The 26,850-nt window shown below is 45.6% G+C and overlaps 1 protein-coding gene across 1 annotated transcript in view; it reads right to left on the bottom strand.

Moving 5' to 3' along the window:
• GLT8D2 (glycosyltransferase 8 domain containing 2) overlaps positions 1-18,808 on the bottom strand; it is a 41,735-nt gene extending 22,927 nt beyond the window's left edge. Inside the window, exons 1-3 of the mRNA XM_039252892.1 lie at positions 18,633-18,808; positions 3,247-3,293; positions 211-303 (exon numbers count right to left, since the gene is read on the bottom strand). Coding sequence (XP_039108823.1) covers positions 211-303; positions 3,247-3,265 — 112 coding nt within the window. The 5' untranslated portion in view covers positions 3,266-3,293; positions 18,633-18,808. The remainder of the gene's footprint in view (positions 1-210; positions 304-3,246; positions 3,294-18,632) is intronic.
• Between the last annotated feature and the right edge of the window lie 8,042 nt (positions 18,809-26,850).

The following is a 26,850-nucleotide window of genomic DNA, read 5'->3' as shown; positions in this document are numbered from 1 at the left end:
ATTCTTGTAAAACTTTTATAAGTAAGACTTTTATAAACTCACAAAACTGCAACTTCTACCCCTTAAACAAGAACTCCCCATCCCCCCCACCCCGGCGCCTGTCAACCATCATTATACTTCCTGACTGGATGACTGTGACTAGCGAAGTCCCTCATACAAGAGGAATCACAGTATGTGTCTTTTGGTACCAGCTTCTTTCACTTAGCCTACCTGTTTCGTTCCTGAGCACAGTCCCCTTATGAACTTTCTTATACAGAATCCCACAGAGGGTCACAATCAGAAGGAACAGCAACACCTGATTAACTGAAATAAAAACAGAAACACATTTAGGTGTGACCTCTCGAGCTGAAATTGTGGGAAAGTTTAGAATAGTTGTACAAGCAGATGCCTTCCCTGACATGGATCCGGGTGTGGTCCGGGACCTTCCTTTCAGCAGGTGGCATGTGGAATAAAGGGTTAACCTGGGATACTGTTGCTACTCAAGGGTACAGACACGTAGTTTAAGGAGGATCCGGGCTATTCCCAGGCGGCCTGATGGGAGAGGCTAAAACCTTAATGCCAACATGATGCTGTGTCTGGAGCCAATTTCTGTGTGTGAGCATTTTGTTTCAATTAACAGCCAACATTTATATAATGCTTATGGTGAGCCAGTACTTATTATGAGTGTATGTTCTTAGCTGTTACAACAGAGCTGCTTCTCAGTTCATTCAAACACTGGGCAAGGATGACATACAAAAAATTCTTGCCCTGACTAAGAGGCCAGAAAACCCAAATACCTTTTCCAGTTCTGAGCATTCAGGACCATCTGTTCCAGATTCCCTTGGGAACTGCTGAGAAACAGAGTGACATAGGACAGTGTTTTCTGAAGTACGGAGCACACACCACTGATGGTACACAAGATGGTTTCAGAGGCTCATGATCATGGCATTAGGTAACATTAAGTCACAGCCTGAGAAATCAGTTTTAATTTCATGTGCAGGCAGGTGACAAAAGCTACCCAGAAGTGAATTACATTGTTCCAATCATATATATTTGTATGATCACATTCTTTGTACAATAGGAGATAGTTTATTCTAGTGACAGTAAAGACATACATTTTCTTGTTTTTATTTTTTAATGTTTTTATTTAGTTTTGAGACAGAGAGACAGAGACAGAGTACTAGTGGGGTAGGGGCTGAGGGAGAGGGAGACACAGAATCCAAAGAAATCTCCAGGTGCTGAGCTGTTAGCACAGAGCCCAATACAGGGCTCGAACTTGTGAACCATGAGATCACGATCTGAGCCAAAGTTGGATGCTTAACCGACTGAACGACTCAGGCACCCCAGGATATACACTATCTATTATAAAGTACACATAACTTTTAAATAAGTCAAGAAAACAGTAAGTCATGCATAGGACAGAAGAAACACAGATGATGAAAACCTGAGAAGGTGGTGCATTGCTATATGCAGAAAACAGGCACCTGAAGTTTGGAAAGTGTTGGTAGGAGAGGAAAGGGCCAGGACTTCAAGTCACACTCAAATCTTATTTCTGCCACCTCTTAGCTGTGTGGCCTTTGGCAGGTTACTGAACCTCTCTGAGCCTCAGCTTCCTCATCTGCTCAATGAGGATTTATAATTGTAATAATAATCATCATCTCACATGGGGGTTTTGAGAGTTAACAAAGGCAATGTAAGCCTAATAAAGACTTTATAATTGTCATGTATTACCATTTACTATTTTTTTAGTTCATTTATTCATTTTTGAGAAAGAGAGTAAGCACAAAAGAGGGAGTGACAGAGAGAGAGAGAGGGAGAGAGAGTATCCCAAGCAGGCTCAGTGCTGTCAGCTCAGAGCCTGATGCGGGGCTCATACTCAGGAACCGTGAGATCATGACCTGAGCTGAAATCAAGAGTCAGACACTCAATGGACTGAGCCACCCAGGTGCCCCTAACATTTACTGTTTTTGCCCATTGAGATATTTACATTCGTTGGCCTCATACTGATCTATTTTCTGGCCCCTGGGCCTTTGTCTTCACTCCTGTAGAAAGAAGGAGTTGGTCTTCATGGATATCTTCCAGAGCGACATTCCGAGGCTCAGTGATTCTACTGTGCTTACATCCAGTCTGTCTCCGCCTTTCTTGACTATGAAATTCAGCCAGAGACAACTGGATACGAGACTCAGTTTAAAACAAAACTATAGAGAAACAGAAGATGAGGAAGAAAGCCCTATAGTTTATCAGGATGTCTGATTAGTATTCACCTGCCACAGCCAGTTGGGGAAGCAACTCAATGTCTTTTAACACTTGACTCTTCTTAGTATATGTATGTCCTCTGCAGTATTTGGCATATGCTTAGATTAACATATGATTCATAGTTAATCTGTACTTCAAATCTAACTGCAAGTCTTGTCTTGTCATCTGCTGTATTAGACAGCTCTGCCCTCAGGCTAACAGTAACACAATTAGGTTACTATGTTTCATCCCAGGTTCACAAACTACTAGATCTAAAATCAAGGGCAAATTCAGGTTTTGATGGAGTCTCAGGATTATATAATATAAGGCAACTCTTAAGAATAGGGACACAAGGGGCATCTGGCTGGCTCAGTGGGAGAAGCATGTGACTCTTGGTTTGGGGGTTGTGAGTTGGGGCCCCACACTGGGTGTAGAGATTACTTAAATGAATGAATGAATGAATGAATGAATCAATCAATCAATCAATCGTAAGAATAGAAACACAAAATTATAGCGCTAAAATTAGATAGGAACATGAATATTTATTTAAAGAGAGAAAATAAATTATATTCATAAGTTTTATAGAAATGTATGCCCCTTTTCATGATAAACTCACCTGTGGACAAAATACCTAACAACTTTCTGCATGAATCATCCTAAAATGATGATGCCAAGGACTGCCTGTAGGAAAACTATTCATGAAAACAAAGATCTCAAAAACAAGATAATCCAAGACCCAGCATCAAAACAGTCCTTTAAGGGATGCAAGGGTGGCTCAGTCAGTTAAGCATCCGACTTTGGCTCAGGTCATGATCTCATAGTTCGTGGATTCGAGCCCCGTGTTGGTCTCTGTGCTGACAGCTCAGAGCCTGGAGCCTGCTTTGGGTTCTGTGTCTCCCTCTCTCTGCCCCTCCCCTGCTCATGACCTATCTTTCTCTCTCAAAAATAAATAAACATAAAAACATTTTTAAAAACCAGTCCTTTAAAATATCTATTTTTAATAATCACGATTGTCAAAAGCTGCAATCTTACTTTTTCGTAACAAAGCCATCTGTGTTCACGCAGACGAAAGCTGTGACCTGTAGATTAAAGAATAAAAATTTTTGTAAAGCAAAGTCAATCCCAAAGTCATCATACAATTATTAAGCACTGTGTCTTTGACTGTCTGATATGTGGCAAATTGTGCAATCATTCTTTATTGTTCTGGATCTAGAAGTCTGGAAACAAATATTTCTTAGATGTACAGGTCACCCCTTCAAATTAATGTCTCCAGCTGTATGAACAGTCCAAAGGGCCCCAAATAGATAATCTTTTGTCTTCAGGTTTTTGTTTTTTGGTGGTGGTGGTGTTTTTTTTTTTTAACTTTCTCCAAAAAGAGTCCTATCGGCTCTCTGGGTTAGCAAATCAGATGGTGCTAACTGGAAGAAAAGTCACACAAGAAGGCCTCCTTGATCTAAAATATCAACCCCATGCATACTTTCTGCTTATCATAATTTCATTCCTTTGATAAGGAAATTTTCACATCTTCAGGGATCCCTTGTGGAAACAGAACTATACCTTACACTAAATTCAGTCATGCATATGAGTATTTCCTGAGATGCTACTAAAAGCCCAGCACTGTGCTACGTACTGAGGATGTACCAATGAACAAATCGGTCCCAGTCCCTACCATCACGGGGCATTAAATCCTGTGGGGAAAACAGATAATAAAATGTAACAAAATAGGTTATGGTAAGAGATATGAAGGAAACAACAAAAGTTCTGGGGACACAGATCAGAGGAGGTGAGGAGTGTATCAGGAAGAGAAATCAAGAAAAGCATCATTGAGAAGATGGCATTTGATCAGAAGGAAGAGCGGGAGCCAGTGGGGAGAAGGCAGAAGGAAAGAGCAAAGTGCAAAGGAAAGGAAACAGCAGGTGCGAAGGCCCTGTGGCTAAAAGAGCTCTGGGTATTCTAAGTACTACAAGAAGTGCATTGGGGCTGGAACATAGTGGACTGACCAAGAGACTGGCCAGATGAGGCTGGAGAATGTTGTCTACAAAGGAGTTTGGATTTTATTTCATATGCGTGTAGTTCCCTCCATCAGCTTTTGTTTTCATTAAAGTCTGAAAGCAACACTTCCTTTTTTTTTTTAAATGTTTTATTTATTTCTGAGAGACAGAGACAGAGCATGAGCGTGAGAGGGGCAGAGAGAGAGGGAGACACAGAATCTGAAGCAGGCTCCAGGCTCTGAGTTGTCAGTACAGAGCGCAACTCGGGACTCGAACTCACAAACCTGAGATCATGACCTGAGCTGAAGTCGGATGCTTAGCCGACTGAGCCACCCAGGTGCCCCTAAAATTTTTGTTAGTGTTTTTGAAAGGGAGAGAGAGATAGAGTATGAGCGGGGGAGGGGCAGAGAGAGAGGGAGACACAGAATCTGAAGCAGGCTCTAGGGTCTGAGCTGTCAGCACAGAGCCCAGTGTGGGGTTTGAACTCACAAACTGTGAGATTATGACCTGATTCAAAGTCAGACACTTAAACGACTAAGCCACCTAGGTGCCCCTTTTTGCCTAATTTCTAATAGGATCCCCAGTTTTCTTATTTTTGAGTTTCGAGAATTCTTTACATATTCTGGGGACAAGTCTGTCATCGGACATGTGATTTGTAAAATACTTTACCCCAAAAGTTTTTAATTATGATAATGTCAAATTCATCAATTTTTTTCTTTTATGGATCATGCTTTTCATAGGATATCTAAAAATGTTTGGCCTAATCCAAGGTCGTGATGCATTCCTCCTGTGTTTTCTTCTGAGAGTTTTGTAGTTTTATATTTTACATCTACATTTTGAGCTAATTTTTGTATATGATGTGAGTTGTGGGTTAAAGTTCATTTTTCAGCAGATAGAGATCCAGCTATTCCAGGACCATTTGTCGAGAAGACAGTCCTTTTGACTGAACTAATTATTTTTTGTTAAAATTCATCCCCATCGCAGTGTCCAAAGGGAGACTTGAGAATTGCCAAGGTGGTTGAATCTTGAGGACCGTGTGTCCCAAAGAAAGGAGACAGGGTTCAGGGGACGTTTGGGATTCTTTCCTATGCTATCTATAACGATTGTAGATCTGGACAGCCATCAGCGGCCAAAAAATCATACATTCCACAATGTTCTCAAAGTAGCACCTGGCTTACAGAGAGAAAACAAGGGCCAACACATCATGAAAAAGTTTCAAGCAAACGTTTCCCCAAATTCAAATCTTATCTTTGCACAGTTTTCGGGACTATTTTGTGCTCTGAAGTCCAAGAATGCTAACATACTCTTTTTCTCAAAATACATGTAACAACTTTGCTTCCTGGCTGTTGCAGTTCACAATTTATGTTTATGCTTAGTATGGTACCTTATATACTTATTAGAATAAGCAGTGGCATAAAGAGAAGCAGAGAATAAAAAAGGTAGGCTTGAAGAAGATGTTTAGCTGTTAGAATTTTAGCTTATAAAAATAGATTAAGGGCACCTGAGTGGCCCAGTCAGCTAAGTGTCCGACTTTGGCTCAGGTCATGATCTCACAGTTCATGGGTTCGAGCCCCGCATCAGGCTCTGTGCGGACAGCTCAGAGCCTTGAGCCTGTTTCAGTATCTGTATCTCCCTCTTTCTCTGACCCTCCCCTACTCACACTGTCTCTCTCTGTCAGAAATAAATAAAACATTAAAAAAATAAGAAGTAGATTAGAATTTACTTATTTATTTATTTATATTTATTTTTAAAGTTTATTTTTGAGAGAAGGGGAGAGGCAGTAAGAGAAGGGTACAGAGGATCCTAACTGGGCTCTGTGCTGTCAGCAGAGAGCCCGATGCAGGGCTCAAACTCACAAACCATGAGATCGTGACCTGAGCGGAAGTCAGATGCTCACACTCAACTGACTGAGTCACCCAGGCACCCCTATATTAGAATTTAGATTACAGTTAGATTATAAAAATAATTTAGATTATTTGAAAAATTCACTCTAACCTAGAAAGCTAAAAGAAAAGTATTTCATGTTTATATGTTCATTCCCTTCTTTGTAGCATTTTGCCAATTAGCCCAGGAGTTGGAAACTGACTTCCTTTATTTTAAAAATAAATAAATAAATAAATAAATAAATAAGTACAAAGCGGTAATCATCAAGACAGTATGGTATTGGCACAAAAACCGACACATAGAACAGAGAACCCAGAATTGGACCCATAAATGTATGGCCAACTAATCTTTGACAAAGCAAGAAAGAGTATCCAATGGAAAAAAGACAGCCTCTTTTAACAGATGGTGCTGGGAGAACTGGACAGCAACATGCAGAAGAATGAAACTAGACCACTTTCTTGCACCATACACAAATATAAACTCAAAATGGATGAAGAAGCTGAATGTGAGACAGGAAACCATCAAAACCCTAGAGGAGAAAGCAGGAATCAACCTTCTCAATCTCAGCCACAGCAATTTCTTACTTGACACATGTCCAAAGGCAAGACAACCAAAAGCAAAAATGAACTATTGGGACCTCATCAAGATAAAAAGCTTCTGCACAGCAAAGGAAACAATCAACAAAACTAATAGGCAACTGATGGAATGGGAAAAGATAGTTGCAAATGACATATCGGATAAAGGGCTAGTATCCAAAATCTATAAGGAACTCACAGAAGTCCACACCCAGAAAACAATCCAGTGAAGAGATGGGTGGAAGACATGACCAGATAATTCTCCAAAGAAGACATCCAGATGGCCAACAGACACATGAAACGATGCTCAGCGTCACTCATCATCAGGGAAATACAAATTAAAACCACACTGAGATACCACCTCACGCTGGTCAGAGTGGCTAAAATGAACAAATCAAGAGACTATAGATGCTGGTGAGGATGTGGAGAAACGGGCACCCTCCTACACTGTTGGTGGGAATGTAAACTGGTGCAGCCCCTCTGGAAAACAGTGTGGAGGTTCCTCAAAAAATTAACAGTGAACTCCTCTATGACCCAGCAATAGCACTGCTAGGAATTTACCCAAGGGATACAGAAATGCTGAGGCATAGGGGCACATGTACCCCAATGTTCATAGCAGCACTCTCCACAATAGCCAAAACATGGAAACAGCCTCAGTGTCCATCAACGGACAAATGGATCAAGAAGATGTGGTTTATCTATACAATGGAATACTACATGGCAATGAGAAAGAATGAAATCTGGCCATGTGTAGCAACATGGATGGACCTTGAGGGTGTTATGCTGAGCAAAATAAGTCAGGCAGAGAAAGACAGATACCGTATGTTTTCACTCATATGTGGAACAGGAGAAACTTAACAGAGGACCATGGGGGTGGGGAAGGGGGAAAAATGTCAAGGAGAAGGAGGGAGGCAATCCATGAGAGACTCTTAAATACTGAGAACAAACTGAGGGTTGATGGGTTGGGGGAGAGGGGAAGGGGGGTGATGGGCATGGAGGAGGGCACTTGTTGGGATGAGCACTGGGTGTTATATGGAAACCAACATGACAATAAACTATAAAAAAGATTTTAAAAATAAATAAATAATACATAAATAAAAAGTTCATTTTCTGTAAAGAACAATTTGTCTTGAAAACCTAAAGTTTATTTTAGAATTAAGTTGAGCCCTCTTAATTACGGTTCTTCAAAGGAACTTCTGAACTTGACATTTGACTGGAGGCAGCAGTCAGCAAACAGGGAATAATAACCTTTAGAAAGAGCAGCATGGACAGAGAGCCTACGGGAGGCAAGCAAGAAAGGCGGGATGGCCCAGCACCCCAGGGGTCCCTTGTGAATCCAAGTGCTGTGAGAACTTGTTGGCAGTGATCTTGGGAAACTCTTCCAATAGGAGTTTGGTTCAAGTCTTTAATTTGCTGTAAAGAGCCAGTTATAACATCCCTTTTATTCTCTCAGGCTCTTGAGTGAGAGGGTGCATGTGCACCTCCCTGGGAAAGAATGGAGTCAAAGCAGCACATTACTTAGGACTCTTTGAATATTGATTTCAGGTACTTTGTATCCATTTATGATTTTAGGTGATATGCATTCAGCTAAGTCTTTAAGATGAGGTGAGCGTAGAATGGTCTTTGGCCACATGCCCCCTCCACCCCAGTCCACGAAGAAAGGCCATCTGGGGGGCGCCTGGGTGGCTTAGTTGGTTAAGCGTCTGGCTTTCGCTTAGGTCATGATCTCGCGGTTCGTGGGTTCAGGCCCCGCGTCGGGCTCTGTGCTGACTGCCAGCTCAGAGCCTGGAGCCTGTTTCAGTCTGTGACTCCCTCTCTCTCTGACCCTCCCCTGCTCACGCTGTCTCTCTCTCTCTCCTAGAAATAAATAAAACATTAAAAAAAAAAAAAAGAAAGAAAGTCCATCTGGTAGCGGTGGAGAGAATGAGGGGAAGGTCAAAATAGTCTGAGCTTGAGCCCCTGATGCCAGCTCTTCCCTGGGCAACCCCATTAGTCAAACAATAAATTCCCCCTTTCTTCCTTAAATTGCTTTGAGATGACATTCAGTGTCTTACAAACAAGAGTCCTTATAAATACATTCCCTGTGGCTAGAATCATGTGCACATATGGGGAGAGATTTGCAGGGATCAAATAATAATAATAATAGCTACCATCTATTGCAAGCTTATTTGCACTCAGCTTTATGCTGATCATTTAGGTACATCATCTCCTTTAATTCTTACAACACCTTTCAGGTGGACATATTGCTCTCTCTAGGTTTCAAATGAGGAAATTGTGGCTCAGAGAGGTTCAGTAAGTTGCTCAAAATCACACAGGTACTAAAGGGCAGAGTAGGGATTTGAAATTAGGGCTCTCTGACTTCAGAGCCTATGCTCTTTAACTGCAAGGTGCTGGAGCCCTTCGAGGGCCATTCTGGCTACCCCCAGGAGGCAGGGGACTCGGGCTCCAGGCAATGGCACTTTGTGCTGATGGAGTGTCAGTCAAGTTTGGTCTGCTTGCCTCCCAGTGCTCGATTACTGTAACTACTGAGATCATGCCAGAAGCAGAGAGATAGTCAGTGCCGACTCATCCGAGAAGGGGGCTCATCTTTCCCTCGTCCAGCATGTTGCCAATTCGAAAATCCCTTTAAAATGAAACATGAGGTTGGGGCGCCTGAGTGTCTCAGTCAGTTACACATCCACCTTTTGATCTCGGCTCAGGTCATGATCTCAGCGTTCCTGAGATGGAGCCCCTTGGCAGGCTCTGCACTGAAAGCGTTGAGCCTGCTTGGGATATTCTCTCTCTCTCTCTCTCTCTATCCCTCCCCCGCTCATGTTTTTTCTCTTTCTCTTTCCCTCTCTCTCTCTCAAAAGAAATAAACAAAACAAGAAGCTTCAGGAAACCTGTAAAGGCGCATCCAATTGCAAGGCACGGCAGCAGCGAGCCAAGGAGAGAAGTTCCCGACGCACATTCTCACAGGAAACGTTTGAGCAGCTTTTAGAACATAAGGCAGGAGTGGAGTCCTTGAGAAGTGTGCGCTTCCAAAAGAAAGCCTGTATTATTAATTTTTTAAATATGAAATTATAAAGATTGGCATCCTTTCCCTCTTGGCAATTTCATCTCATGTCTGACAGTGGCACTTTCTGTGTAAGCTGCCGTAAATTGGCATTTCTGGCACTTGCCGTCAAAAGCATTCTAATGGATCAAGTAGGTGGTCAAGAAACGTTTGCAACTTCTAGGTAGGAACTGATGATGCGGATTTGGTAGGGACATCAGAGTTGTAAAGAGGCAGAAAACTGATGGGAGGAAGTTCAGGGGCTCGTGCTTCGGGGAACTGCTGAGGTGCATCCTAAGATCCCATAGAATAGAAGGCAGAGACCTGGGGCCCAGAGAAACTCATATGTTTAGGGGCAGAGCCCGGGACAGCATCATCTCGTGGGTTAACACGATCCCTGTGGGTAAAGAAAGACACGAAAGGACTCATTCCCGTGCTGCAGGGGCCTGGGTGCGTGGGGGATACAGACCACCTGCTGGCTCTCTCTCCTTTACACACGTCTCATCCTGTGCACGGCCTGCCCTGTGCACGGCCCGCACGGCCACACTCCTCTGCTTGTCCACAACCTTTCTTTGTTTTTGTTTTAATGTTTATTTTTGAGAGACAAACAGAGCGCAAGTGGGGTTGGGGCAGACAGAGAGGGAGACACAGAATCCGAAGCAGGCCCCAGGCTCCGAGCTGTCAGCACAGAGCCCGACGCGGGACTTGAACCCACAAACTGCGAAATCATGACCTGAGCCAAAGTTGGACGCTCAACTGCTCAACCTACTGAGCCACCCAGGTGCCCTGCCTGTGACATTTCTGACAGCTCATCTAAAGTCTCTTCTGCGGGTTCCGCCTGTCGCGTGAGCTTCTAAGTGCTGGAACGCCTCAGGACTCAGGGTTTGATTTCTTCTCCTCTCGCTCGCAACTCACTCCTTCAGAGGCTTCCTGGCTTTAAATCCCATTACATGGCTGCCAACTCCCAAAGTACTGTCTCCGGCCTGGACCTGCCCTGCGGACTCCAGGCTCCCACCGCGCACAGCTCACGCGGCACATCCACTTGGGGACGTCTACCTGTCCAACACTGAGCTCCTGAGAGCCCCCCCAAATGTGTACCTCCCCTAATCTTCTCCAACTCAGTTAATGGGAAGTTCACTTTTCTCACTGCCCCAGCAAAAATAAACTTGGTGTTGGGGCGCCTGGGTGGCTTTGTCGGTTAAGCGTCCGACTTTCGCTTTGGTCATGATCTCGCGGTTCGTGGGTTCGAGCCCCGCGTCGGGCTCTGTGCTGACTGCCAGCTCGGAGCCTGGAGCCTATTTCGGAGTCTGTGACTCCCTCTCTCTCTGACCCTCCCCTGCTCACGCTGTCTCTCTCTCTCTCTCCTAGAAATAAATAAATTTAAAAAAAAAAGTTTAAAAAAAAAAAAAAACTTGGTGTTATCCTTGAGCTCTCTGTCTGTCATCCCGCATACAGATGGCAGCTACTCGGGTCAGTCCTACCTTCAAAATATACCGGAAGTTTTGTCCCCGGCAGTGCCTCTACTGTGGCCCACTCACCATCACTCTTTCACTGAACGAATCTGCTTTTGTTTCCTTTTAGGTGATTTTCAACAACGCATTCACAGTGAGCCTGTTAGAATATGAGTCAGGTATGGGGTGGCCGGGCGGCTCAGTCGGTTGGGCGTCCGACTCTCGGTGTCAGCTCAGGTCATGATCTCACAGTTCGTGGGTTTGAGCCCCGTGTTAGGCTCCGCACTCTCAGCACGGAGCCTGCTTGCGATTCTCTCTCTCTCTCAAAATAAATAAATAAATAAGTTTAAAAAAATAAAATAGGAGCCAGGTTATGTCATTTTCTGTTCAAAAGCCTCCAAGGCCTCCCGTCTCCCTCAGAGTAAATCATGCTAAGTCCTTACAGCCTTCTCCAAGGTATCACGCGATCACACCGGCCTCCTTGCCAGACATTCTCCTGCCTCACAGCTTTTACCCTTGCTGTTCCCTCCACCTGAACCGCTGTTCCCAGACACCCACGTGGCTTGCTCCTGTGTGTCCCTCGGACTCTTAATCGAAAGCTCCTCACCCAGCCATACGTGTATCACTTCCCAGCACCTGCCCCTGCCCAGCTTTCTGCCCATGTCATTCCTGGTTTATCGTCTGCCCTCCCACGACAGGTTAGAAACTCCACAAAGGCGGGACGTGCCTGTGTGTTCGCTGCCCAGTGCTACAAATCCTCACAACCACTTCTGGACTGAAGAGATAAACACATGGCCCCTTCCTCTGCTGTCCAAGCTCCCCAGACCCCATCTGTTCACTGCTGAAGTCGGTGCCCCCACCCCAGAGAAGCCCGGCTCTGCTGAGCCCTGGGCGTCCGCTTACCTCCTCCCTGATCGCTCATTCACTCCACCAAACCCACAGTTTCACCCCCTAAATGGTTCTTAATCCATCTTTTTTCTGCTCTGCCTCATCTTACCCACTCGCTTCCTCTGCAGTCACCTCCCACCTGGCCTTCGAGCCGCCAGAGTTTCCGCTCCCTCCCCTCCCCCATCTATCCCTGGGGTGACACATGGACTCTTTTTGCTGTTTGATAATCACATTAAACGAATTTTACATGCAGTTTGAGTACCTTTATTATTTTTTTTAATGTTTATTTTTGAGACGGGGGAGAGAAGGGGAGGGACAGAGAGAAAGGAAGACAGAGAGAGGGACAGAGGATCTGAAGTGGGCTCTGTGCTGACAGCAGCAAGCCTGACGCGGGGCTCGAACTCAGAACCACGAGACCATGACCTGTGCCGAAGTCAGACGCTCAACCGACTGGGCCACCCAGGCGCCCCACCCAGCGCCTTTAATTTTTTTTCGTTCTATTTTCCTTTGCTTCTTGTTACTTGAGACATCCCAGTCTACCGAAAAGTTGAAAGAAGGAATCTTAGCCCTCATATACCTTCTCTCAGAGTCACCAGTGGCTAACACGCTGCCGTATTTACGTTCTTTCTTATTCTCTCTCATCTGTGCGGCAGACATCATGACACCTCACCTCCAGGTATCTCAGCGTGCATCTCTCAAAACCGGAGGCACCTCCTATATAATACCTACAATGCCATCAACACCTCTAGGAACAAGAACATTATGTAATAACATCTAATAAATAATCCATATTCACATTTCTCCCATTATTATCGTCTTTTATAGTTTGCCTGTCATATCCTTAGTTTCTTTTACTCTTAATCTTCCCCCACCCACACTGCCTTTTTAGTTTTCATGGCCTTAATTTTTTTTTTTTAAGAAAACTTCAGCTCAGGTCATGATCTCACAGTTAGAGTTCAAGCCCCATATCGAGCTCTGTACTGACAGCACAGAGAATTGCTTGGGATTCCCTGTCTTCCTCTCTCTCTCTCTCTCTCTCTCTGCCCCTTCCCTGCTCATGTTTGCTCTCTCTCCTAAAAATAAATAAACTTAAAAAAATAAATAATTAGGGGCGCCTGGGTGGCTTAGTCGGTTAAGCGTCCGACTTTCGCTTAGGTCATGATCTCGCGGTTCGTGGGTTCGAGCCCCGCATCGGGCTCTGTGCTGACTGCCAGCTCAGAGCCTGGAGCCTGTTTCAGAGTCTGTGACTCCCTCTCTCTCTGACCCTCCCCTGCTCATGCTCTCTCTCTCTCTCTCCTAGAAATAAATAAAACATTAAAACAAATTTTTAAATAAATAAATAAATAATTAAACACAACTCTGAATGTCCCTGTCCTGCCTAAAGCCCTTTGCTGGAAATCCACTATGGAAAGGTTAAGGTTGGAGTTTAAGATGCCCGTAGGTCCTCCGTGCCATGCTTTCTGTCCAAGCTGGACTGTTTGAGGGTTTGTCTCTGGTCATTCACTGTCCTCCACACCCAGTCTGTGTCTTTCTTGTCTCTGAACTTCGGTTCATACAGTCCCTTCTGCCCGAAATGCCCTTTCCCCTCCTCTCTTCCCCAGTGGATTGTTACTTATTTGTTAAAGACTCAGTGCAGGCATCACCACCTTCAGGAAGTCCTACCTGATTCCCCTGCCTGGCTGCTCCGCTGATCTTCGTTCCTATCCTTATCCCTGTCCTCAGAACTGTTCTAATATGATGAATGTGCCTGTCTCCTCCACTAGACCATGAGGTGACCGAGGACAGGCACTGAGGCTCGCCCACCTCTGTGTGCCTCAGCAAATGTGTGTGGAATGAATGTGTGAGCAACAGGAGAGAGGAAGGAAGGGAAAGGGGCTCTTGTTCTGTTCTTCAACCCCAGAGGAAAGGGGAGAGCATACCTTTATGGAGGACAAAAGCCAGAAGAAAGGGACTGTCGATCTAGACCAGGAATAAAAGCATAGGGCTCTGGTCTTCTTACCAGCCTTTTACTGACCATCAAAACAAGAAGCTCGAGGGGCGCCTGGGTGGCTTAGTCGGTTAAGCGTCCGACTTTCGCTGAGGTCATCATCTCGCGGTTCGTGGGTTCGAGCCCCGCGTCGGGCTCTGTGCTGACTGCCAGCTCAGAGCCTGGAGCCTGTTTCAGTCTGTGTCTCCCTCTCTCTCTGACCCTCCCCTGCTCGCGCTGTCTCTGTCTCTCTCCTAAAAATAAATAAAACATTAAAAAAAAAAAAAAACAAGAAGCTCGAGGAACCATGTCCCCTGTTCCTTTGTAAGCTTTCCTAGGCTGAGTGCCTTTCTGTGCGGTGTTTTCTCTGTAGCAGTAAATAGCCAGGCCTTAGGCATGAAGGAGTCTGTGGGCTCGTCCTCGAGATAGGAAGAAAGAGGGGGCCTCACAGCCAGTGCTGGAAAGAAGACTGTCCTGGGAAAGGGACTGGATGGTGGCACCGTCAAAGAGTGCAGGAAAGAAGGCTAAGGTCCTGGAGCCTGTGACTAGAAAGAAAAGGAGAGTTTAGGGAATTGGTCTGGACCCGAGAAGTGTCTGTTAGGTTTAAAAATGGGTGTCTGAAAGGCGCCTGGGTGGCTCCGTCAGTTAAAGTTGGTTAATCGTCCAACTTTGGCTCAGGTCATGATCTCATGGTCTGTGGGTTTAAGCCCTGCGTCAGGTTAGGCTCTGTGCTGACAGCTTGCACCCTACAGCCTGCTTCGGATTCAGTGTCCCTCTCTCTCTCTCTCTCTCTCTCTGCTCCTCCCCAGCTCATGCTCTGTCTCTCTCAAAAATAAATAAACATTAAAAAAATTTTTTAATTAAAAAAAAAAAAACCACAAGCCCTTGAAGACCTTACACAGGGAACTATTTTACCAAAGGCCAAGGAGTTTGGGTCCGTGGCCAAATCTGGAAAGAATGTTTTAAGACTTGGCAGTGGCTAAGCAACTGAGCTCTGCCTTGGAAGAAAAGGCAAAAGTGGGAAGGGCTCCAGAAATATATTTCAAAAATCAGAGTCCCTAAGTGTTACTCTACATGCCAGCTCTAATCAGTCGGTAGGGGCTTTCAGTATTGCTAAATTGAGAAGGAATCTAAAGCTATCACCAGAAAAGAAAGAAAAAGAAGGTAAAGAAAGAGCTCTTATTGATTAATCCTGCCTGCTATGGGTCCAGGCGAGGAGGAGTAGGAAAGAATCTGGAAATCAGAAGGAAAGGTAAAAGAGAGGGCTCCTTAAAGATATTGTTGAGTGATTTATTTTTTTTTTAAATGTTTTATTTATTTCTAGGAGACAGAGAGAGACAGTGTGAGCAGGGGAGGGTCAGAGAGAGAGGGAGTCACAGACTGAAACAAGCTCCAGGCTCTGAGCTGGCAGTCAGCACAGAGCCCGACGCGGGGCTCGAACCCACGAACCGCGAGATCATGACCCAAGCGAAAGTCGGACGCTTAACCGACTAAGCCACCCAGGCGCCCCGATTGTTGAGTGATTTAAATCTGGCAGGGCACCTACCTGAGTGGAAAGATCATGGGCTTTGTCGCCCCATTCCTTAGCCATGCAATCCCGGGCAGTTTATAAAACCTCATGAGCAAAATGAGACTGCGCTGCAGACTTCATTAAACAGCCTATGGTAATAATAGGTAGCACTTACATAACAGCCTTTCTGTACGTTCGCTCATTCAGACCTCACAACAATCCGTAAAGCGATTACCCCGATTTACCGATGAGAAAACTGAAGTTCAGGGAGGGTGACGCAATTAACGAGCGGCAGAGACTCACACCCAGGCGGTCTGGCTCTGAGTCCACATTCTCAACCATCTCCAGAGCCGACCACTTTCCATTGCTGGGTGCAATCATTATGTGTCAAGCAACGGATGTTAAGCTCTGTGACTTAACCTCCCACCCACAGGCCCTGCACCCTGAAGGTCACGCACGGCACAAAACATTTAATAGAGCCCTTCCTCTCAACCCAGGCCAACAAGTGAGCCATGAGCAGGACAAAAGCGTGGATTCACCTGAAGAAAAGAGAAAGAAGGACAGCATCGGGCCTCAGGAACCTGGCCTCTAATAAAACATCTGGCCTTTTACTTCTTTGCTCTAGCACGAAGGCTTACTCAAGATTGACCCAAAGACACGGGATGGGGGAGCCAGGTGCGGGGGGTGGGGGGGAGGGGGGACGTTTGGAGGCTCTGTTCCGCTTTCTCCTGCGCTGGAGGGAGGCATTCTTTCACAAAATGGCACTAGAGCAGGTATCAACGTTACGGGGGGGTTGCTGTTTGTGTTTTTTTGTGTTTTTGCTTCTGTAAATAAAGTCTTATTGGAACATAGCCAGGCTTATTCTTTCATGTTTTCTCGAAGGCCAGTCTCACACTACAGCAGCAGATCTGAGGAGGCACGACACAGACCGCGAGGTTTGCAGAGCCACCTGCCCGGCCCTTCGCAGAAAAACTGCTGATCCCAGGTCTCCACTTCAGGCCAGATTTTCTAGATATCGCTATGGCACAGGAGATCAAGCTCATGTCCTTACCTAGGGAAAGAAGAACACCCTGTCTGCTTGGGTGTCTGCCAGGGGAGGGGTGGGGTAGAATGTCTACAAGAAGAACTGAAATGAAAACAATGGGGCCAGAGGAAGATGTTTGCAGACTGTGCTCTGAGAAATGCTCATCGATGTTATGTGGAAAAACGGTTCAGGGGTCAACTGGGAACTTCTGTGTTAAACAACCTTAAGCAGACCTCTCTACTGCAGGACTTCTCAGGACCTTTAAAATGCCATTATGCCTTGAGATTTCTCGAAATGTGATATGGTTCACCGAACACATCTTCCCCATGGGACTGTGTTCTTCAGAACAATCTTTGGGAAATGCTGAAATAGAAGAAGTATTTAGTATCATGCTCCCTGGCAATGAGAATGAAGAGTATGAGAACTGTGGCTTAATTTAGCATGTGCTTCTCTCGGGAAGGAAAGAGAACAAAGAAGAAATAAAAAGTGACAGGGTGAAAAGAAAGAAAAAAGAAAAGAAAGAGCAGCGTTTGCAAGGAGGAAGGAAGAAAGCAGGGCTCTGGAGAAATAACATGTGAGGAAGTGAGGAACACTTGGAAGACTGGACTATCAGAGGGAACAATGTGCCAAACGCTGGCCGGCCACCCAGCGCAGGGCGTGTGGTCACTTCCATCATCACCAGGGTCATCATCAGCACCACCAAAGAAGCTAACCCTTCCCTGAGGCCTCACTACCCTGCAGATACTGTGTTACGTCCTATAGACATACAACGTCACTTAATTCCCATTTTCCAGATGAGGACATAGAGGCACAGACAAGTAACTACTCGAGTCAAAGCTTATAAAGCTTGTAAGTGGCAACGCGTAGATTCGACTCTGTGACCTGGAGCCAGGGCCATGGTCTCCCCCCAGAACCCGATGTGGGGGTTTGATCTCAGGAACCGTGAGATCATGACCTCAGCCGAAATCAGATGCTTAGCCGACTGAACTGCCCAGGCGCCCCCTCAACTGTTCCTTCTTAACTCATATCATAAGTTACATACCAGGCCATATCAGGCTTATCCAATGTACTACATTCATTCATAAAGTGAGCATAAGACAGTTTTTGAATGTTAAAAGAGCATTTTGAACCCAAACACTGTGATTACTGCATTTATAATAAGCTTCACTTAAATTTTCCACAACTACCAATTCCTTTTTTTAGAATGGGGGCCCTATGAATAGCTTCCTATGACAGCTTCTGAGAACGTGAATCACAGCTCAATTAAATCTTTTGTGGCTCAGCCTGCTAAACATCCAACTTTGTCATGGTTTGTGAGTTTGGGTCCTGCTTCTGGCTCTGCTGACAGCTCAGGGCCTGGAGCCTGCTTCAGATCCTGTGTCTCCCTCCCTCTCTCTCTGCCCCTTCTCTGCTCTCACTCTGTCTTTCTCTCTCTCTCTCCAAAATAAATAATAAACATTAAAAAAAATTTTTTTAATCTTTTGTGGCTCAGAAATGTACCTGCATTTAAAGACTAGCATTTATCCCGTCCGACCTAACCACTGATTTCCATTAAAATATAATGAAAATAGGGGCGCCTGGGTGGCTTAGTCGGTTGAGCGTCCGACTTTCGCTTAGGTCAAGATCTCGCGGTTCGTGGGTTCGAGCCCCGCGTCGGGCTCTGTGCTGACTGCCAGCTCAGAGCCTGGAGCCTGTTTCAGTCCGTGACTCCCTCTCTCTCTGACCCTCCCCTGCTCACGCTGTCTCTCTCTCTGTCTCCTAGAAATAAATAAAACATTAAAAAAAAATAAAATAGGATGAAAATAATAAGTCACCCTGGGCAAGGGGGTTCCACGCAGGTCTGGAAAAAAACCAGTCGGCCAGCATGTGCACTCTGAGTATCCTGGGTTTGCTGCAATGGCAAAAAAGTAAAAAAATAAAAAAAAAAAAGCTCCCTCGGCATGCTGCAAACACTGGCCGGGAGCTCCTGAAGGCAAAGATCTCGTGGGACGGTCCACCTCTGATTTCCGACCCGGAGTCTACGGAGAGAAAGGGTGCGGCGGGCGGGCCGGGCTGGAACGGAGAGGCTGGCGCGCGCCGGCCCGTTTCTGTTTACCTGCTGGGCGGCGAGGGCGCCGGGGTCCAGAGCTGCCGCGCAGAGCGTCCCCCTCCTGGCCGGCCCCGGGCTGCGGCGGCCGCTTCTAACAGCCCATTGGAAAGCCCGTGGCGCCGGAGAGCTCCGAGGCCAAAACTGCGCTTCCGAGAGAGGATCGCTGCCCCTGCCCCCTCGCCGCCCCCCTCCCCCTTGCTTGCGTTGACTTTGCAGCGGCTCGGGTTTCCTCCACCCCTGCGCCGAGCAGCTGGGCGGCGGGCGAGGCGGCCCCTGAAACCACTTCCAGATGTGCTGGCAGCCCGGCTTCCCCTCGCGTCCCGCTCCCGCGCTCTGCGCGCAACGCGTTTGGGAAACGAGGCCGCTCGGGACGAAACGGTTCAAACCTGGAGAGGAGCAAACCCTGCGAGGTTGAATTTCCACCACGCGTTGGGTCTAAGGTAACCTTTGAAAGAGCAGAAGCGGAAGAAGTTAAGTTCACACTGATTTGAAGACTATCTTGGGGCGCCTGCGTGGCTTAGTCGGTTAAGCGTCCGACTTTCGCTTAGGTCATGATGTCGCGGGTCGTGGGTTCGAGCCCCGCGTCGGGCTCTGTGCTGACTGCCGGCTCAGAGCCTGCAGAGCCTGTTTCAGAGTGTGACTCCCTCTCTCTGACCCTCCCCTGCTCACGCTCTCTCTCTCTCTCTCATAGAAATAAATAAAACATTAAAAAAATTTTTTTAAAAGAAAAAAAAAATGTCTTCATGACACCAGTTTCCGCCTGAAATCTCCCAGACATTAAAATGCTGTGGTTCCCAGATGCAAGCCCAGCTAACAGCGACGGTCTCATTCTACCAAGGTAGCAACAGCAATAGAAGTTTTAAGATGGTGTATTTTGAGCCTGAACATGGAAAGGAATCAAGCAGGGAATCAACCCCACCCAGCTCTGCGCTGTTCTGTTTCTGCTATTGATTCTCAGAAACCTAGGAAATGGTGCCAGCACTTTGCCTGGGATCAGGGAATGTATTTCTGCAACCTCTCTCCTTCGCTCCTACAGGGAAGTGAAGATCCCTGGCTCACTGGTTCTTTCTAAAGTGGTATTTCCAAATAGAGTGCAAGCCGTCATGTCATTTTAAATTTTTTAAAAGTCACTTTAAGGGGCACCTGGGTGGCTCAGTCAGTTAAGTGTCTGACTTCTGCTCAGGTTATGCTCTCGAGGTTCCTGGGTTCCAGCCCCGTGTCGAGCTCTGTGCTGACAGCTCAGGGCCTGGAGCCTGCTTGGGATTCTGTGTCTCCCTCTCTCTCTGCCCCTTCCCCACTCTCACTTTCTCTCTCTCTCTCTCTCAAAAGTAAATAAAACAAACACAAAACACTAAAAAATACTTTTTAAAAAGATAAGTACAAACAGGGTGTGCCTGGCTGACTGAGTTGGAAGAGCATTCGGGTAGTGAGTTGAGGCCCACACTGGGTGTAAGATTACTTCAACAAATAAGTACAGGAACTTTAAAAAAGAGAGAGAATAACCATGTGCCACGTGCTGGGCTGAGCATTAAAAAAAAAGAGACATCAAGGAAATACAAATTAAAACCTGATGCAGAAATGACCCCACTAGCTATTTACCCAAAGGATACAAAAATACAGATTTGAACGGGTACATGCACGCCAATGTTTACAGCAACACTATCAGCAATAGCCAAACTATGAAGAGAACCCAAATGTCTATCGACTGATGCATGGATCATCATGCATGATGTGGTGTATATACACAATGAAAGAGTACTCAGCCTTCAAACAGAATGAAATCTTGCCATTTGCAACAATGTGGGTGGAGCTAGAACGTATTATGCTAAGTGAAATAAGTTAATCAGAGAGAGACAAACACATTATGATTCACTTGTATGCGGGTTTTAAGAAACAAAACAGATGAACATATGCGAGGCGAGGGCAGGGAGGAAGAGAAGAGAGGAAGCCACAAGAGACTCTGAATGACAGAGAACAAACTGAGGATTGATGGGGGGGAAGTGAGTGGGAGATGGGCTGGATGGGTGATGGTATTAAGGAGGGCACTTGTGATGAGCAGTGGGCGTCATATGTAAGTGAATTCTATGTGTTGTACTGGATTCTACTCCTGAAAACAATATTGTGCTGAATGTTAACTAAAATTTAAATTTTAAAAAAGTAAGTACAGGGATACCTGGGTGGCTTAGTCGGTTAAGCGTCTGACTCTTGGCTTCAGCTCAGGTCTTAAACTCGCGGTTTGTGGGTTCAAGCCTTGTGTAGGATTCTGTGTTCATGGTGGGGAGCCTGTTTGGGATTCTCTCTTTCCCTCTCTCTCTCTGCCCTTCTCCCTGCTCTCTCTGCCTCTATCTCAAATTAAGTAAATAAACTTAAAAATTTTTATAAAAAAAGGTAAGTACAAAGATAAAATTTTAATGATATTTTATTTCATATAATATATACAGAATATTATTTCAATATGTAATTGATGTAAAATTTTATTTATTTATTTTTGAGAGAGAGAGAGAGAGAGAGAGCAGGGGTGGGGCAAAGAGAGAGAGGGACACAGAATCTAAAGCAGGCTCCAGGCTCTGAGCTGTCAGCATGGAGCCCAACACAGGGCTCAAACCCACCAACTGTGAGATCTTAGCCTGAGCCAAAGTCGGACGTTTAACCAACTGAGCCACTCAGGCGCCCCTAAAATGTTATTTACAAGATATTTTACATTCTTCTTTTCTTTTTGCATTAAGTCTGAAATCTGGTGTGTATTTTCACTTGTAGCACATCTCAATTCAAAGACTAAATCTCATCACAAAATGATACGTATTTAAATTTCATAAAATTTACAGTTTAAAAAGTAGGCTCACCTACTCAGGCTGTTCCAAACATACTTAATGGCTTTCCAATACTGAATCAAATATCAGTTTTTCAACTTAAATCATTAAAAGTAAGTAAACTCTAGAAGTCAGTTCCTCAGTTGCACTAGTCACATTTTAAATGCTCAATAGCCAATGTGATAAGTGGCTACTGTATTGAACAGGCATCTCTAAAGGATTTAGTATTTGTTTGTTTCAGACCTGAGCCTGGAGAGTGGGAATATCTGGAATAGCTTCCGTTTGTACAGAACTCTGAACATTGACAAAGCAGCTTCACATCGTCTGTTTTGTTTTATTCTCATAATATTGCTATTAGGTAAGTTGAACAGATGCTGTTGGCCCCAATTTGCAGATAGGCAAACTGAGGCTTTGAGCACGTTAGAGTCCAAGTTCCCAAAGCAAGTTGGTGATGAAGCCAGGACGGGAATGCCTGTCAGTACATCTCACCTGTTTCTTACCTGAGGCATGTTCCAAATACAGTAAAACCTTGAATGTAACTCGTTCTGCGAGTGTTCCACATGACAAGCAAACATTTCTAATACATCTGAACTTGATAAAGAGCGATGTCTTGCAATACAAGTAGTATGTGATGCCGAATGTCACATAATCACAGCTGAGCCAATGGTTCTTCTCTCTCTCTCTCTCTCTCTCTCTCTCTCTCTCTCTCTGCAGGATTGTGGGTGATCGTCTCCCATGCTTGGAAGCGCGGTCTCAGGCCATGGTGTTTGTCAGAAATCAGTGATTTCTCAGAACATTGGAAGGTGCCCACAACTGACACTAGTGTATTTTTTGTCACTTCAAAGCACCTATGGACAGTTCTTTGCTTTTCCACATAAGAGGAAGCTTAGGATGCTTTGTTTCATTCTATCAGGCTGCCTGCAGATAGGGACCCTTTCCTCTGCTGCCGTATTGCCAGTTACATTAAACTCAGTGCATCACAAGAGTCTATTAACACCGTACTATATATGTGCGAGCGCATACAGTGGCCACCATGCAGAAAGAGATTCCATCGGGCCAATAGAGAGCAGTGATTCCATTAGTGGTAGTGAAAGTTCTCCTACACAATAACCCTCCTCTCTCACGTCTTCCTCACACCAGCCACCAAGGTTTTCACAGGTAAGTGCAGGTTAATTTGTTTCTTTTTCTTCATAGTTTGTACTTTCTTTATTATTTTGTATGCTATTACAGGATTGTAATCATTTTTATATGAGTATTTTTAGGTTGTGGAACGAATCATCTGAGTTTCCATTGTTTTCTTATGGGGAAATCGCTTTGACATAAAAAGTGCTGTGGATTACAAGCACATTTCCGGAATGAATTGTGCTCGCAAACCAATTTTTTTTGCTGTACTAGGATTTGTGGCTGCAACTCTAAGAGTTAAACTGTATCTGTTGTTTTGGCGGTCTCCACTTAACTGGCCGTCAGCATCGGTCACTGTTCCTACGGAATCCGCTGCCCTGGTGGTGCTCCCTGACAGCCTCCTGTCCTGAAGCCCTCACACCATCCAGCAAGTGTGACATTTTTCTTTGAAGCAGGCCTGACATTATGCTACTCCTCTTTTCTCTTCCCTTCCAGGAGGTGTACTCTATTGATTTATTTATTTTAATGTTTACTTATTTTTAAGAGAGAGACAGAGTGTGAGTGGGGGAGGGGCAGAGAGAGAGGGAGATACAGAACCCGAAGCAGGCTCCAGGCTCTGAGCTGTCAGCACAGAGACCGACACGGGGCTCGAACTTATAAACTGTAAGATCATGACCTGAGCCTAAGTCAGATGCTCAACCGACTGAGCCACCCAGGTGCCTCGAGGTGTACTCCATTTTAAAGGACAACCTTAGTCAATGTTTTAGCTAACAGATATGGTTGTGATGCATTTGTCTTCGGTTGCGGCAGATACGCTGGATACACGGATCACCTTGGCGAGGGAGAAGGTTCTGTGGCAGCACAGAGTGCTGGCCCCAAGCACTCCTGCTCTAGTCCTCATGGCCTTCACTCGAGCAAACGTATTTCCTGGCTCAGGGCTTAGCTCTGCCCTTCCAGAATCATGTGCCGTCAGGAGCAGAGGGACAGTCGTCAGATGTGTCTCGAAGCATCGTGGTGGAAAGCCCTCCAAACTGACTCCTGCCTGGCCCTGTTTCCTCCAACGACTGGACTGGGCTTACTCCCTCTTTCCATCTCTGATCCCCTCAGCAGAATGGCTGACCCAGTGTGAAAGCTGGTGAATAAGTAGATTCAGAGAGTATGACAACCAAAGTAGCCCAGAGGGAGACTCACGATGGAAATAATAATGTTGTTTTCATAGGCTCTGTTTGATATTCATATTAACTTGCACATGGACCCAAATCTCTCTGCTCATTGTTCTTTGTACCTTTCTCTCTGACCCTCTACTGTCTCCAACTTTGGAACTTCTCTCTTTTATTCCAGTGGGCCATGTTCTAAGGATGCAAGAGGCTTAGTACCTACGACCTTGACTTCCACACTGTGCACAGATTTTGCTGGGGAAGAAATGAGGAGAGCAGAAAGAGACACAATTTTTAAGGGATACTCTGATAAATGCAGTGGCTACCAGCATGAGCTCTGGGGACAGACAGACAGACCCAATTGTTAGCTCCGACTTTATCCTGAACACATTACTCAAAATCTCACCTTCAATGTCCTCATCTACAAAGTGGAGAAGCCTCCAAGGACTGGTGTGAGGGTTAAAAGGCGTCCTGCATGTCAAAGGCTCAGTAAGGGCTTAGTACATGGAAATTATCAGTCATCCCCACTTATCTTCAGGGAGTCTGTCCCCAGACCCCCAGTGGGTGCCTGAAACCATGGATAGTTTCAAAACCCTATGTTTTTTGCATATGCAAAACCTATGCAGAAGCTTAATGTATAAGTTATGCTTAGAGATTAACAGCAATAATGACAAAATAGAATAATTACAACAATTTACTGTCATAAAATCTATGTGAATGTGGCCTCTCTCAAAATATCTCATGCTTTACTCACCCTGTTGTGCTGATGTGAGATGACAAAATGTCTATGTGATGAGATGAAATGGACGAAGTGACGTGAATGACTCAGCCAGTGTGTCATAGTGTTGGGCTACGGTGTCCTCTGTCATCAGAAGGGAGACCATCTACTTCCTGACTGTGGTTGACTGGGAGGGTAAGTGAAATCTCAGAAAGCAAAACCACAAGTAATGGGGGACTAGTGTATTTTTACTATTAGATGAAGACACCCAAAGGTATGAACTAGGGAAAGGAATTATAAGAGTAACTTCTTTGTAACTTTTTCTTAAAAGATACTAAAGAGTTATATGATGTTGCAAACACTGCTAGAAGCCTACTTACTAACCCTCTCTGCTTCTTTCCTTGAAATAAAAACACTCTTTCATTTGGGGCAGGAATAGCCCAGTTACAAATAATCCCTCAGGGGCGCCTAGGTGGCTCAGTCAGTTAAGTGTCCAACTTCAGCTCAAGGCATGATCTCTGTTTGTGGGTTCGAGCTCTCATGTTGGGCTCTTTGCTGTCAGTGTGGAGCTTGCTCGCTTCAGATCCCTGTCTCCCTTTCTCCCTGCCCCTCCCCTGCTTGTGCTCTCTCTCTCTCTTTCTTTCTCTCAAAACTAAATAAATATTAAAAAAAAAATACCTCCCCAGACATCCTGCAGCTAGAATGGTAGGTGAACAGAGAGAAGTTTGCTGTCTGTGACTTCCCAGAAAGCTACTGTTTTCCTGGCAAAGAGCTGTTTAGTGCCTTTTGCCATTTCTTCTCACCTGAGGTCCAACCTGGATGCCCGCAGGGGGACCAGCCACCTTGTAGCTCTGGGCATAAGAGGTCCACACTGTGCTGCTTGCATTTGGCCACATATGCACCGACTGCAGTGTTGAATCAGTCAAGGTCCTGGCAGGAGACAGATGGTTCACTCCAAAGGCTAATGGTGGAGACTGAAAAAAAAAAAAAAAAAAGAAAAAAGCCCTATTTGGAAAGGTTGGTATTAAGGAAACACAGGTTAAGAAAGGGTGCAGTTAGCACTGCAGGGAGCTCTGACCACCTGCAACTCTGTAGGGCAGGGGAAGGAGGGGTGACCAGGACTAGAAAAGTCATTATACGGACAGGGGTGCCCAGCAGGACAGCCTGCAGTGACCACACAAAAGCGACTAGGTGGCTAGTTTACAATCTGTCGGTGGTGCCGCTCATTGGCCAATCCACTGGAAGTCGGAGCGCAGGGCAGATCCAGTGACGTATTATCTTTAAGTCAGCCTCTCAGGACACTGAACGAGTTGAAGAAGAGTGGAGAGTAGGTCTGTATAAGCAAATGGAGAATATGCTGGCACAATGTGGGTCCCCCTGGCCTCGTACGATTCGGCAGCCCTGCACGTGTTAAGGAGGGCAGAGCAAGCACATAGGAGGAGCCGACGTCCCTGACGGCGCTGGGAGTCACCATAGCAGCCGTGAACGAAGTACTTTGAAACATCGAACCGTGTAAGGAAAATAAACCATTATGTGGGAACCTCACTCTGGTCGGTTTCAGTTATATGCCTGCAAGCAGTCCTATGTGATCTGTATGCATCTTATAGTTGTGGTATCATTAGTCGACACAATGTGTATCTGAGTCATTATCATTCTGTGTTTATTTTGTATTAGTTGAGAGTCAATCGTTCATCATTCCTTCTCACCCAAAGGGCCTGCCTTGGCTGGGTGTATTACTCGGTCGATAAGGTCTTAGATAAAATCTGTTAAGGCTGATAGAAGGACTGGAGGAAAGGAAGAAGCATTCTATAGCGGCAATTACGACTATGTTGGGTCAGGCTGAGAGCCTCTATTATTTTGTCTGTCTCCCAGGGCTGGGCTCCAAGATCACCCACATGGGGCAGGAGCTAGAACTATAGGAGTCTCAGCTCCTTCACTTTTGCCTGATGGGGCTCAGTGATGGGTCATCTTGTCCCAGGTGGAGGTGCTCTGGGCTCTTCTCTGCTGACCCCTAAGCTGCAGCCATTGCATCTGCACCTGACTCTGTACCACGGGGACTCTTTCACTTGAGATGAGTGCTTTTCTTCTTTGACTCATGCACCAGTTGCCTGTTCTGGTAACTGGTGTGGGCTCTACCTGGCCTAGAGTCCTGGCTTGTTCTTGCTTGCTGCCCTTTCCATGCCTTAGCCACAGCTCTAGCCAAGAGTGATGGCCGGAGCCCTGTGATCTGTGAACAGACCTCTTAGATACCATCTGCTTCTCTCATCTCAGGAGCAGTGCCTGCCCTGCCTCTCTGCTGTTGAGTCCTGCCTTCCTGCTGGCACTCCCCAAAACTCCTCCCCAGACCTCTGCCAATAAGCCCTTGGCCTAAATCCTCACTGGAGATTAAGGCATCCTTTGGACGTGGCCATTAACCC

This window comes from Hyaena hyaena, unplaced genomic scaffold (assembly GCF_003009895.1).
Source record: "Hyaena hyaena isolate Hyena2069 unplaced genomic scaffold, ASM300989v1 scaffold_432, whole genome shotgun sequence".
Taxonomy (NCBI): domain Eukaryota; kingdom Metazoa; phylum Chordata; class Mammalia; order Carnivora; family Hyaenidae; genus Hyaena; species Hyaena hyaena.
This window is presented reverse-complemented; position numbering and strand designations above follow the sequence as displayed.